This window comes from Watersipora subatra, chromosome 2, assembly GCF_963576615.1.
Source record: "Watersipora subatra chromosome 2, tzWatSuba1.1, whole genome shotgun sequence".
Taxonomy (NCBI): Eukaryota; Metazoa; Bryozoa; class Gymnolaemata; order Cheilostomatida; family Watersiporidae; genus Watersipora; species Watersipora subatra.
In genome coordinates, this window is record NC_088709.1 from 28,354,999 (window position 1) to 28,370,914 (window position 15,916).

A 15,916-nucleotide genomic window follows, 5' to 3' on the forward strand; every position below is an offset into this window, starting at 1 on the left:
TCTTCTGTGGCAAGCTATATTTCGTACAGCTTATTAATATTTTAACAACTATTGCTAAGTATAATGATATTCTGTAGCTGACATAAGAACACATATAACAGCTATATGTTCATCATACATTTGCTTGAAACAATGTATTTTACTCAACAAAATATTGTCAGTCTGCCAACCCAGCTGAAACCACAGTATGGTTACAGTGTGATGGCAGAATATCAAATATATTTCTTATTCTCAAAATGAGAGACAACTGACCCACTACATTAAAACTTAAAACAATCATTTGCACAGAGATTGACTAACAATTAAGAAATCTGCATACAATAGAAGACAATTCCACCATTGTTATTACTGAGAATATCTATTGAAATCTTTACTACACGCGAAGAGTAGATGAGATATAATAATCTAGTCCATTTTTGACTTGACATCTGATGAGTCAATATATGACGAGTAACATTTGACTGAGTCACCCTTGGATGAGTCAATATTAGATGAGTAACCTTTGGATGAGTCACCCTTGTATGAGTCGCCCTTGTATGAGTCACCCTTGTATGAGTAACCCTTTGATGAGTCACCCTCGGACGAGTCACCCTCGGCTGAGTCACCTGTTGATGAGTCCTCCTTGGATGAGTCAGCCTGAGGTTGACTAGCTTCAACAAAGCTCTGTCCATACTCATTAATTCTGGACTTGTCAACTGGGTAGAGCCTGAAGGTCAAACAAAGATCAATATACAGGTAACGACAATAGTTACCATGGCAACAGTTTAAATGCAGCAGTATCCATGACAACTCTGACTACTCATAAACCTGTTTAATGGACTGAGCACATTCTGCAAATAACTTCCAAATAATCAGGATTATAAAACTAATCCGCAAAAATAATATCATATTATATTTAGCTTTATATTCAGTATTATTTTAAATATTATTAAATATTATATTTAGTCGTAGCAATTTATAGAGTTTGAAGATTGCATATCCTGCTCCATATCTTGAGCTATTTCCACGGCGTTATGCCGAGCAAGTGTTCTACAGATTGTATGCTTTAAATGGTGCTAAATGAGTCCTTTCAACACTACGATGCTAGCTAAATGACATGACTAGGATTTGTCCTCTTTGCTCCAGTAGCAAGTCAAATGGCTGTCTCAAGATGAACAATTTTATTATTTGCATTTATATTTAATCATTAATATTATTAGTAACAAAATTATATCTATAAAATAAACCTTGCATGGTAATAATCCTGACTATCCGTAGCTGAATGGATTTGAACTTAACACAACAGACTACAGAAGCTCAGAACATCAAAGAATCTTGTTTCGCAAGTTGAGCAGGTATAGAATTAAGACTGACAATAGTTCAAGGAAAGAGTGTGTAGTAAAAGCAGCAAGAAACAAGTGAGTGGAGTAAAGGCAGGAAAGAAAGAGTGAGTGAGGTATAGGCAGTAAGGATAAAATGAGTGAGATATAGACAGCAAGATGAGAATGAGTAAGGTATAGGCAGCAAGGAAAGAATGAGTGAGGTATAGGCAGCAAGGAAAGAATGAGTAAGGTATAGGCAGCAAGGAAAGAATGAGTAAGGTATAGGCAGTAAGGATAGAATGAGTGAGATATAGACAGCAAGATGAGAATGAGTGAGGTATAGGCAGCAAGGATAGAATGAGTAAGGTATAGGCAGCAAGGAAAGAATGAGTGAGGTATAGGCAGCAAGGAAAATTGATTTAATGTGTAGCACAACATTAAGTTCTGATTATTAAATTCAATGAAACATAAGAGAAAGGAACTTACCATCTTTGATACAAGTAAAAGACGAACACTATATCATCTCTGAAGCAGGCGACTCGGTGCGCTGTCGGCATCGTAATTATGAATGCGAATATATCATCTATGAATGTATTGAATGCCTGCAACCAGAAAAAGAATTGAAAAAAGACTTGTCTTTAGCATCCCTTTGAAATGTATCATCTCCTTCTGACATTGTAAGCAAATACTGAGAATCACACTTTAAATAAGATTAAAATGTGAGAAATATTTCACAGCTGCCGGCTGTAGCTGTGGCTACCACTGGCACTGTCAACTTGTAGGGGATAAACACTGTGTTTCCATGCTTCGAATGGGTTCGGAGTTGCTTCCACTTTGAATCATGGAAATGATAAAATCCGAATGCAATTGACGCCACTTCGTTTTGCTAAATTTGTGCGATGCGATTCGCTGTAAGAGTATTATTCGACAGCACAGAAACGCTCAACGCCGATGGATCCTAATTGGTAATATAACAATTAATAATTGGCTAGGCTCTCAACCAGTGGAGGTGAAAAAATTTCAACATTGTGATCAATTGTGGTCAGGCATCCTGGCTTAGTTAGTACAACTAGTTGACTATGCATGAAGTGAAAAGTGATTGTGACTTGAAAGCATGTCCACTCTAACAAGTTTTGTTTTGAGGAACACAGGGCGAATTTTAGAAATATCTATATAGTAAAACTCTGAATCATTGAAACGATAAGGTGCGAATTCATCGGCAGCTGGCAACACCGACCCATTTGAAGCATGAGAGAAAAAACATGGTGCTTCACCCATGTATAGCTTGTCATCTAAAGATTATCAAAGTTTTTTACACAATACGGTTGCAATATTCAGTATTTGCAGCATTTTGCACTAATGGGATTTAAATTCCTTCTAAGTTGAACCCATTTGGTAAATGACAAAATTGGAATAGCTGGTAGCGTAAATAGAAAATAAGAATGATCCCACCTTGTACATGAAAGCTTTCCATGGCAGGTGAGCGACGGATTTTAGCTTGTAATTGACGAACAACTGCGGGAGCATGAATAGGAAACCAAAGGCATAAACTCCATTAACCAGACTCTGTATGACCCATGAATAGAAACTAAACGGAGAGAAAAACGATGTGTTACGTTACTGAGATGATAGCGTCTATAAAAACCTACTGTAAATATTATGGGAATATTTTGGAGGTTACCAAACTTATCTCACGTAACCAGAGATTGGTTGCAATTTTTTTTACCCTAAACTTGAAGTAATGTTCAAAACACAAGTTGGGCAATAAATAGCTGGTTACAGAGACACTAGTTAGGCAATGGATAGCTGGTTACAGAGACACTAGTTGGGCAATGGATAGCTGGTTACAGAGACACTAGTTGGGCAATGGATAGCTGGTTATAGAGACACTAGTTAGGCAATGGATAGCTGGTTACAGAGACACTAGTTGGGCAATGGATAGCTGGTTACAGAGACACTAGTTGGGCAATGGATAGCTGGTTACAGAGACACTAGTTGGGCAATGGATAGCTGGTTATAGAGACACTAGTTAGGCAATGGATAGCTGGTTACAGAGACACTAGTTGGGCAATGGATAGCTGGTTACAGAGACACTAGTTGGGCAATGGATAGCTGGTTACAGAGACACCAGTTGGGCAATGGATAGCTGGTTACAGAGACACTAGTTGGGCAATGGATAGCTGGTTACAGAGACACTAGTTGGGCAATGGATAGCTGGTTACAGAGACACTAGTTGGGCAATGGATAGCTGGTTACAGAGACACTAGTTGGGCAATGGATAGCTGGTTACAGAGACACAAGTTGGGTAATGGATAGCTGGTTACAGAGACACTAGTTGGGCAATGGATAGCTGGTTACAAAGACACTAGTTAGGCAATGGATAGCTGGTTACAGAGACACTAGTTGGGCAATGGATAGCTGGTTACAGAGACACAAGTTGGGTAATGGATAGCTGGTTACAGAGACACTAGTTGGGCAATGGATAGCTGGTTACAAAGACACTAGTTAGGCAATGGATAGCTGGTTACAGAGACACTAGTTGGGCAATGGATAGCTGGTTATAGAGACACCAGTTGGGCAATGGATAGCTGGTTACAGAGACACTAGTTGGGCAATGGATAGCTGGTTACAGAGACACCAGTTGGCCAATGGATAGCTGGTTACAGAGACATTAACTTTCACTCCACCTTATGCAGCCATTGACTAGGGTTAAATTCAATCGCCTTTTATCAATGCAAATATATAAGAAGCAAGTACATAAACATAAATTATCAGTAATCTGAAATTAATTGGCTGTAAGTTCCAAATCTCATAACCTAACCTGTCTTGACAAACTGTCGTTTTTGCGGAGTTGTCCCCCATTGAGCGGGGCAAGCAAAACAACAGCTGGTCGCAAGATGCACTGCACCTGATGCATCAGCTGTACTAAAAGAGAGTTGTTCTGTTCGGTCTACGCGGCTTGGCTGCGATGTTATGTCGGTCGCTCCATTGATAATCATAACGGATTTCATGCAAAAATTTATGTAGAAAAAATTAAGATATCAACGTTTAACCAGAGACGAATCTCTGGGGTAAACTTTAGTAGAACTTAAAAATAAAATAAATTAAAAATAAAATCAATAAGAACAAATAAAACTGACTGATACAAAAATAGAAATAAAACTGACTGAGCGCACAAATAACGACATGTTTAGTTGCTGTTGATGGGTAAGTTCTACTAAAGTTTACCGCAGAGACTGGTCACTAGTTAAACGTTCTTATCTTAATTTTTCTACATAAACTTTTGCATGAAATCCGTTATGATTACCAATGGAGCGACAGCCATAACATCGCAACCAAGCCGCCTAGATGGAAGAGAACAACTCCTTTTCAGTGCAGCTGATGCATCAGGTGCAGTGCGTCTTGTGACAAACTGTTGTTTTGCTCGCCGCGCTTGCCGGAGGACAACTCCACAAAAACAACAGTCTGTCAAGACAGACTACTCTTAACCCTACAAAGAAAATATCTGTACTTTTTAAATATTTATACTTACAATGTGAATATGTATAATTTTTAATTATGTACACTCACAATGTAAATAAGTATACTTACCATACAAATATGCATACTTACGATGTAAATATTCATATTCACAATGTAAATAAGTATACTCACAATGTAAATAAATGTATGTATACTCACAATGTAAATATTCATACTTACAATATGAACATGTATACATACAATTAAAATATGAGTACTTATAATGTAAATATGTATACTTACAGTGTAAATAAGTATACATGTACTTACTATGTGCGATCACAATGTATGCCAGGTTTGCAAGTAACTAATCTCCGCATGCATCAATATTTATAGGTTGCTACAAACTTGGAAATGGACCAGATTAGAGAGAACGTATCGAGCAGGAAAAGAACAAAGAAGTAAGTGAATACCTCCTGTGTGCCGTATAAAACAAGGAGTAACATGCTAAGCCAAACAGCAATGGTAATAGTAGATAGTTGAGGTAACCCATAGCGATGGCATCAAACTCGGCTGTTTCCTTCTCCTGCGTTGAAGATTCTCCGAACTACAGTGATTCGAAAGTTCATTAGAGATACTGCAGATGTAGTGTGGCCCTATTAGATCACCACACAAGTAATATGCTATGACTCATTCTTCATATACATATAGGTTATATTAATATGTTGCCTAACAGTTACCCTTTGTGGTGAAAGAGTAACCTTTCGTTGCTGTTTCACATGTCTGCATCGGATTATAACAGGCCGAACCTTAACCACTCGAATCAAAAATTTTAAGCTTGGATCATTGCTTTAGTCGTGATGGGAGCTGCGTCTAACATCAAATGTTTTGATGAGGTACAGAAAAAATTCTTGCTAGAGGAAAGATAACTTCAAAAACATACAAAAAATGGTCATTTGTAGCAACAATGAAAGCGATCTGCAAGTTAAATGGGGGACAGTTCTTGATAAAAACATGCAAAGTTTGACATCTACTTTAAAAGATAACCTTCAAATAACAACAGTTAAGGAGGCCATTTATTAGAAAATATCTCTAACTCTCCTAAGACTCCTAAAAAGTATGCGTCTGATGGATATAAGCACTGCCATAGCTATGTGCTGTGGTATAATCTCTGACGATCTCACCTTACAGGAAGTAAACATGACCTCTCGGCTGACCTTGAAATTTTAACAAACGGTTCATATGTCAACTAACCTACACGCGTGCTCCCTCTCAACAATGATGATTAGGAAAACCAAATGAGAAGACAAAAGCTGCCAAAGAGGCTAACCTGAATAAAGGGAGAGGAAAAGTGGAAAGATATTTTGAAGGCTTTTTTCAGTTTCCAGAGTTCAATTAAAGCAGAAATGGCGGCGGGTACTGAGACGAGGAGACTCGTGTCAGAGTCGATCAGATAAAGAAGGATGATGATGGAGCTGATGCACCTCCAAACAACTGCAAATGTATAATAGAATATCACATGTTGGGTGTATGATAGTACATTGCATGTAGAGTGTATGATGGTATATCACATGTTGAGTATATGATAGTATATCATATATTGGATGTATCATAGTATATCACATGTTGAGTATATGATAGCATATCACATGTTGAGTATATGATAGTATATCACATGTTGAGTGTATGATGGTATATCACATGTTGAGTGTATGATAGTACATTGCATGTAGAGTGTATGATAGTACATTGCATGTAGAGTGTATGATAGTATATCAAATGTTGACTGTATGATATAATTGCAGGCAGAGCACAAGTAGACATTTATCACTAGAATATTGTGTAGGGTATGTTATGGTTATGTCGCCTTCATGATACCAACGCTAACCTGGAGGGTTCGCAACAGAAGCGACTAAGGTGTCATAGATGTAAATGAATATTGATACCAAGCATAGTGCCTCATGACAGATGCGTGCCAACATACATATATTGCATGCAACATGAATACCACACAGTGTATAATATATGTAATATACGTACATTAAATGTAGTGTATATCACATGTTATACAAATAACACTTGGTGTATATTATATATACTGCATATTACATGTTAAGATACTATGTCACATGAATAACATGTGATGTATATTACATGTCACATGAATAACATGTGGTGTATATTCCATGTCACGTGAATAACATGTGGTGTATATTACATGTCACATAAATAACATGTGGTATATATTACATGTCACATGAATAACATGTGGCATATATTACATGTCACATGAATAACATGCGGTGTATATTACATGTCACAGGAATAACATGTTGTGTATATTACATGTTGCATGAATAACATGTGGTGTATATTACATGTCACACGAATAACATGCGGTGTATATTACATGTCACAAGAATAACATGTGGTGTATATTACATGTCACATGAATAACATGTGGTGTATATTACATGTCAATTTAATAAAATGTATTATGTATTATATGTGATGCCCATTCACATTGCTTATTAAGTGTCACATGTAACACATATTTTTGACAGTTTCTAATATACCATATGTATCTTACAGCGCAGTGCGAGCGATATGCTTTGTCTATATATATAAATATTAACACCAATATTTGTCTGTTCACCCGCCTAGATATAGCGATAAAGTTTTTGGAATAAAAAATCTGTTGTGCACTGGATACGAACTCAGATCTCCCAGTTTTGCAGACAGGCATATATATAATACACTACACTGTCCAAATGGTTATACCAAGGAATAAATTGTGCACATACTCATTACATATGTCATTTTTTACGACTTCACGCTTAACACGTCAGCTAGCGTTATGCGTGAAACCACCATACCAGAAGAAACATCTGCCCATATGTGAAAAACAATGCTTGAATCCGACAAGACTATTGCCATCAGTAGGGAGCTGTAGGAAGCACTGCAGGTGGTACGATATGAATTACACAGAAATAAACACAATATACAGAAATAAACACAGTACACAGAAATAACAAACACCTTCATTTAAAAGTTAGAATGGTAAATGGTTTATATGTTGAGTAAAACTAAATTTTCTGCGCAAAAGTTTTTTTATTCCCCGTGCAATGCCAGCCATTCAGCTAGTACCATATAAGTTGTGAATAGGAGAAGAATGCAGTATACAGTATATAACTCACAATATGTTTAGGAGATACCCTTTATTCAGAGCATAATTAACACTTTGAGACTATACAGCTGGCCACAGCAAAGTGTAAAACATACAGCCTATCATATGATAGATGGAGTCAGCATTGCCATTCATTTTTTTAAATGGCTAAGAAAATAGTCCACAGTGAATCCATCTTTAATGAGTTACAGATTGATAACTCGAAGGAAAAAGAGAAAAAAACATCAGGATACCCACATAATGTAGGTAAACTCACCAGCTTTGGAAGAAAGTCCAACCATTGTCTTTCTATTTCTCCAGTAACTAATGTCATTTTTAAAAGCCAGAGTGTCAAACAGTATCTACAAAGAACAGACAACTCCTAATTACAAACTGTTAGAACACACCACCTGCAGTAGTTGTGATATTATGGGTGAAAGAAATGGCTGTGGGCTGACGTTACAACAAAATACCATAAGTGGCTTTGTAAAACTTGAGGCGTGCCTAAAAACATTCTAAGAACGCATCATTAACTAAATACTGCCATTTTGTGATGATTTCATTAGTCATGTGACCACTTTCACCTACAGTAATAAATGCTAAGGCTTCATTGATCTTCTGAAGTGTGGCTCACCAGAAATTATCTTCGAATATAGAGAACAGCTAACAATAATGAAGGAACCATAGCAGCACAAGACCAGGAAACTGCAAGCAGGAAGCAAGCAGAAAATGAAGCAACACATATCAGCTAGAAGTGATAGCAACATAGAGAAATGCATAAGCAGTACTTACATGAAGAGCAGAAACAACGAACGTCATTAAGAGGAAGTACACGTTGGTGTCCACAAATATGCCTTTCAGTTCATCGATTTCCTTCTGTCCAAAACCTGCAGTTTAGGTACATTGTGTTAATTAAACAGAATATCTCAACAGTAGCCGTATCTCAACAGTAGCGGTATTTCAACACAAGCTTTCCTGTTTCTTAAAAAATAAAAACTACACCGGTTAGTTCACTATATAGTGAATTTAGAAAGTCAACTTTCCAACCAGAAGGTTCAATATTGTATATTATATAAATCTGGAGAAGACAAGCACCAAGATTTTACCTCAGCGGAAAGCTGCATGATAAAATTACAACTATTAACTACAAAACAACAAAATGCATCTGAATGGCATTAATCAGTGCCAGCTAGCCAAAAAACTTAGACTTTTATGTTTAGATTTGAAAACTAGATATAAGTCAAGAGCAGACAATCCCACAATAAATTAGGAAAAAAAATTTTTCACTATAAAATGAGCTAAAAATTTATGAGAAATTCAATGAAAACAACACAAAACAGGAGATACGTAAATTCACTGACATTGACAATAAAGACAACATAGAAAGTATGGTATACAGGTGAATGTAATTTGTATGCCACGAGCAATGTTATGCTTTCTACTTACCATATCCTTTCATCATTTTGAAGGAGGCTTCTAAGTTGGTCCACAGTCTAAGCTTACCAATAGACATAGGCTGATATACTATAGTCAATGGCATTTCAGGCTTGCTTTCCTCCAGTTTCTACAACACAGCATGAGAGCATGGTTAAGAGATGTGTGTCTTGCTGTGAGATGAGGTCATCTAAGAGACATATGAGACATCTGGCTAGGGTAATCAAATAAAAACATTGAACTGATCAAAATGCTTTTGGCGGGTAGTTTATATTCAACACACTGAGCAAACAGAGAAACGCGAGGAAATTTAAAAAATGGCTAAAACCTACACAAGACAGATTAGGTAGCATCGGTTCAGATAGCGCTCATCCACCTATTACATGTTATTTTTGTCTGCGCCATAGAAGTAAAAACAATCTTACCAGAATGTTCCTGCTCTATATATTTTATAGTTTTGGTAACCAAAAGCAGAGCATGTACAGTTAAACCTGCACTCACAATCCATATGAGAAGGTTTGACTGTTTCAGTTCCAATTCTTAGTACAATGAGCCATATAAAAAAGGCTTTACATGTACGCTCAAACCAAGAAAGTTCAGATCAAATTAATTCATTGGGCCATCCGACAGGTAGTAGAAAACAATCTAAAGTTGGAATGGTTTTATCTCCATCTCCTCTATCAATGAGTAAAAAGTTATTTAAACTAGAGAGACGCGTGCCAGTCAGTCTGTGCTAGACATTGGCTCACCGGATTTATCTATTAGTAAAACATTGATTCAGCTCTATCTGTAAGATAATATGAGTCAAAGGTTAGTTGGTAGTGCAGCAACAGCTAGTATATTTCATGGGAATAGATGTTATAAAATATTCCCTGGTGTCAAGTCTCTATATGAAGTTGCCTATTAACAACAATGTTATAGTCAAACCTCTTCATTACAGTCAAACCAGTCCATTACAGTCAAACCTCTTCATTACAGTCAAACCTCTTCATTACAGTCAAACTTCTTCATTACAGTCAAACTTCTTCATTACAGCCAAACTTCTTCATTACAGTCAAACTTCTTCATTACAGTCAAACTTCTTCATTACAGTCATACGTCTTCATTACAGTAAAACCTCTTCATACAACGTAAATTTATTTCATGATCTGTTTCCCATCTTAAGACTGTCATATGTTGGAGCCAATTTCCCCATCAGAATACACAGTGTTTTGTTTAATACGATCAATATGTTGTATACTGCCGGTAATTACAGATTGCATTAAAATAAATGCATTACAGAAAACTGTTAAAACTAAACACCAAAATTAAACTAGCAAAATAATAATCAATAGAAAAAGCCTTTTTTATTACCATGCCTTGAAAAATATGTTTTCTAAGGCGTGGTAACTATTGGCTACCAACCTGTGCATTGGTGAACCAATGCACGAGCTCAGAAATAAAGGTAGTGATAGAGACATGTGGTGTAACTAACATCTTAAACTAGGTAAAGTGTAAACTAACTCAGCTTATACATGTATATATTTCATTATTGTTCTGAATTTATATATTTTTAAAGCTTTAAAAGCCTCTTTATTTTCACTGGCGAAACTCGAATGTGTCAAGAAACTTCGAATGCTATATGTCAGCAATGGCTTATGATGTAGAGTCGACCGTTTGCTAAAATTTCTCGTCAAATGTAAAAAATTCATCTTTCAAAGAAATGGAAAGTAATGATGGTACCATATATACACAGACACAAAATTTTGTGAACTCTAATCATGTACATAGCAGAGTTAAAAAATTAAAACTTCATTTACTGAGTTACATGATAAATCTGCTAAAATCATCACATTAACGTAAATACAAAACAGTTACATTGTTGTGTTAAAAGAGAGGATTGTCGACACGTCTCTGTTACTGTCAGGGCCACAATTTTGTCTACATTTTAAATTTAGACTCTTGCAACAAACCTGCAAATCTTTGATGCGGAAGTTCATGTGGTCAGCAACAATAATGGGAAAATAACTGCTAGTCTTTTTCTCAACTCTGTTCTGTATGAACCTAATCAGCTCTCCTGGCATTTGCTGTTGGTCAAATGAAACATCATCAGTCATCACTGATAGCACTATACGACTTCTCCAATGAGGCACTGGAACATCTGAAGCATTCTTAGACGCTGTGTCATTTTTGTCTTTTCCTATCAGGTTAAACGCTTCTAGTTGTGGAATGGAGAGTTCAGTGAGCTGCGCGGAGACAAGAGCCAAAGGAGCTGTGACTAGTGGGTCAGTGTTGGGTCGATGCAAGAAAGCGTGTAGGAAGTATTTCCCAATCTTAAATGTTCTATTTGGTAGTGTCACATTTAAATCTCTAAAAATTTAAACATTACATATGCAGTATAATATATAATATATATGTCGATAATGGATACGATACTAAATTTATAGAGAATACAACTCCTAAGTTTTATGCAACTGCTAGCTAAGCCCCAAGGACTTGGAGAATTGCCTCTATACTGTGCGGAAGCTAACAAATTACCAGCCTTTTGCTAACAAATGTACAAGATGGATGTTTAAGAACATATCACACAAACAAAAGAATACTACCACAGGGTTTCTTTTACAAGTATTATATGACCAACAAAGATGGTAAATGAATTCTGCCACTACATATCATGGACAACCGGTGTAATTCCGTGTCCAAATGATATGCCTACATCTGAATAGTACATCAAAACTCTCAACATCGAGCAACTATTACTATTCCTAAAAAATCCCATAACTCACCATTTTTACATTGAAAAGAACTTGTGAAGGAAAAACCTGATCAGATGATGACATTCGATAAATTAAAAAAAAGTAAACCCTCGTCCTAACAGATAACTAGGATTGTGATGCAACTGAGAACCGTCTTGAGTAAACAGCACGTCAATAACCCAGACAGTAAGTTACTATTTATACCACTTGTTACAACTGGTCATCCAAACAGAGACACTTTTCTAGGGTTACTGTTTATGCCACTTGTTACAACTGGTCATCCAAACAGAGAGACATTTCTTTAGGGCTACTGTTTATGCCACTTGTTACAACTGGTCATCCAAACAGAGAGACATTTCTTTAGGGCTACTGTTTATGCCACTTGTTACAACTGGTCATCCAAACAGAGAGACATTTCTTTAGGGCTACTGTTTATGCCACTTGTTACAACTGGTCATCCAAACAGAGAGACACTTTTCTAGGGTTACTGTTTATACCACTTGTTACAACTGGTCATCCAAACAGAGAGACATTTCTTTAGGGCTACTGTTTATGCCACTTGTTACAACTGGTCATCCAAACAGAGAGACACTTTTCTAGGGTTACTGTTTATGCCACTTGTTACAACTGGTCATCCAAATTCTCATCTATTTTGTTTCCACAAGTTAACGAGTATTAACCGAAAATATCATCAGCCTCACAACTAACTTTTCAAAAAACAACTCCTCAACAACTAAATCCATGCCAACAACATCTGCTCTAAATTTGTATTGCTCTCTCGAGCAATGTTACGAGGATCTGTAGATGGCTAGCTACTTACATTTTCTCCGGGAGAAACAAATCAAGCGAAGCATTCTGATATAGAAGTGTCCTCTTCATAGCCCCAGAGTTGGTCGCACTCGATGAGCCGTATATGACAATCTGGAAACACAAGAAACAGTTGTCTTCAACTTATTAGCCTGTTTATAGTCAATAAACTGAAGGTGAAGCTTTTTAGTGTCTAATAAATCGTAAGACATTAACTATTTTAACAAGTATCCTGGCAGTCCAGCGCTAAATGTACCGATACAGTGTCAATGTACCGATACAGCACAGAGATTAGCTATCTGCACAAAGAGACTGAAATACCAAAAGGCGATCGATTGGTGCAGGTGATAGAGTGTAGGTTTATCAAACTGAATGTTGCAAATTCAAATCCCATTGAACGCAATCTTTTAGCCCCTACCCCAACTCTGGCATCGGACAGATGGACAAATCGATACGGCTTCATAGTAATCGTAGCAAAACAGACTTTATCTAGCCATTACTTGCTAATTATTTCACATTTAAATTAGAACACTTTTACAGTAGTTTTATTTTTCTTCTTAATTTATTTGACCAGCACAAAATATTTTTCTCATGATATGAAATTGGAAAGCTGGAATGGTAACTGTTGTTATATATTAAATAAAAATTACTCAAGCATTCATCTAGTTGTAGCACAAATTTACAGTAATTATTGTTTTATTTTGAAAATAGATTTTATTTTAATTACCTAAATGAGAAAACATGATAGCTGGCCTTCAGCAGTTATGATATCTGATGTCAAGTGCATGTGAATTCAGTTATAAAATGGCAATTCTTTTCAACATCATAAGTATGCCTGTTTACTGAAGGCAGCGACATAGAAATTTGCTTAATGAAAGATTAATTGGAATTGGAGTCTTGAAGGGTTACAAAAATGGTGCACAGGTGCACGGTTTAAATCATCTAAAGAACTGTTGAAACCAAATAATCTCAACAAATTTTAATAAAACCAAAAAATTGAGTTAAAATAGGGAACTTCATTGATCAGGTATATTGTATAGTTTAGTAAAGGTTAAAGAATGTCATATTACTCTAGCTGCAATCAATAATTACATATAATGACATTGTAATGATGTAATAAAGTTAATCAGTCATGTAATCAAGTTTTATTTCTTGACCAGATGTAGTAAACAATGACAGAGACCGCTTACAGACACTTTTTGGTAGTTGTAGGTCCCGTCTGGCGCTTGCATAAAAAGCCAGGAAGAGATACATGGGTTGAATGAAGACGACTTGGGAACGCAGGAAGGCACATTATAAATGTGATACATGGTCCATACGGTGTGACTGATGTAGGCGATGCATAACACAGAGAGTATAGTTGATACACTGAAGATCTTCATTATGCACTCTGTCAAGCCATCCAAATATCACTAAAATAGAGATTTATCTGCTCAATTCGTAGTTGGATCAAAAGGGTGACAAAAAAATTGAGCTCAATTCAGTGAATGTAAAGATGATGATTTCAGCAGTTCCTTATAAATTTCATACAACTTTAATAAATGGTTTCACAGCCAACTTTAATGTCATCAGCTTTTACAATGTGACCTTTTAGTTTGAGTGTATTACTCAGTACCTATGAGCATTTAGTAAATGCTGTATTCTGATGCATTGTTCTCTGTGGTATAGCACTAAGCCATGGTAATTATTTTTTTCTCTTTTGTGAAACTGATATCACTCTCTGCTATTCTGGTTATGTTGAAGCCTTCACTATAAGCCTATGTTGAAGGTTTTACTATAAGAAGATCAACGTAAAAAACTATCTTTGAACACAAACCTTTATTTAAACGCTGCACAGAGTTTTAGACCAGAATCTAATACTTTACATTGCAGAACATATCTAACCAAGTTTTGATATAGCAAAAAAGAAAGTTGTAATGTTATACCTTTTATAAAACACTTTGCTTTGGGTTTGTTATCTTTCAGTTTATGCAATTTATAAATAAAAACTATTTTACTTGCAAGTTGAGAGCAACACAACCTGGCTGAGAACTGGATCTTTTTCGGTCTCTCCGCGGACACATGCAGAGGTCACTAGTAATGTTGGGAAATTGTCTAAGTGAAACAGTTTTAGTTGCTCAATGTGTATGTAATGACAAGACTGTGGCAGTTGTGACATGGTGTCTGTGCTGGTATGATTGCATGAGCACTTGTATTTTGATATCATAGTTGAAGGTGGATATATATATATCGTGGATATACTAGGTAGGTGGATATACTAGGTAGGTAGATATATATATATACATATATATTAATATATATAAATATAAAACTTGATTACATGATTGATTAACTTTATTACATCATTACAACATCATTATACATATATAATTTTATATATATATATATATATAAATATAGAATAACGTCACGCTTTTCTAGCAGAGTGCTCTTTTACTGGGAGTAAGAGCTAAAGTATAAAAGAAGTAGGAGATGACTAAAAATGAGTTTTTATTACTAATAGTTTCGTGTACAGAGTACAATCATCAGACAATAACTCATGCTAGGGTAGTCATTTTAGCATGAGTTATTGTCTGATGATTGTACTCTGTACATGAAACTATTAGTAATAAAAACTCATTTTTAGTCATCTCCTACTTCTTTTATATATACATATACATATATATCTATATATATATATATATATGCTAAAATACATTCTGATTGTGCCAAACTCTGAATACTAAATAAGTAGCTAACTTCTCATCTGCACAATATAACAACAAAGTACACAATTTTTTCCACCCAAATGATTTCTTAGTAAAAAATATTATACTTATCAATCAGACAGCTACGTGATTAGTTAAAAAGTAGATGATGTCGCTACTAGCCTACTACCGGTAACTTTAGCATGAACATCTTGATCATTCAAGAAATGATCTTTGTAAAGGATCATTAGGAAAATCTATCTATATAGGCCTATATAAATCTCAGTGTTTGTTTTTATGTATTTTTGTTAAACCCTATGCCCA

At 35.8% G+C, this 15,916-nt stretch overlaps 1 protein-coding gene across 1 annotated transcript; it reads right to left on the reverse strand.

Annotated features, from left to right (window-relative positions):
• Positions 1-10: 10 nt before the first annotated feature.
• On the reverse strand, positions 11-14,310 carry LOC137387274 (lipid scramblase CLPTM1L-like). The gene is made up of 11 exons (XM_068073623.1): positions 14,096-14,310; positions 12,919-13,019; positions 11,316-11,712; positions 9,376-9,493; positions 8,722-8,816; positions 8,207-8,291; positions 6,094-6,257; positions 5,237-5,370; positions 2,754-2,889; positions 1,788-1,903; positions 11-706 (listed from the first exon to the last, which is right to left on the reverse strand). Exons 1-11 carry the CDS (start codon positions 14,285-14,287, stop codon positions 406-408), a joined length of 1,839 nt encoding a protein of 612 aa, XP_067929724.1. The 5' UTR covers positions 14,288-14,310; the 3' UTR covers positions 11-405.
• Between the last annotated feature and the right edge of the window lie 1,606 nt (positions 14,311-15,916).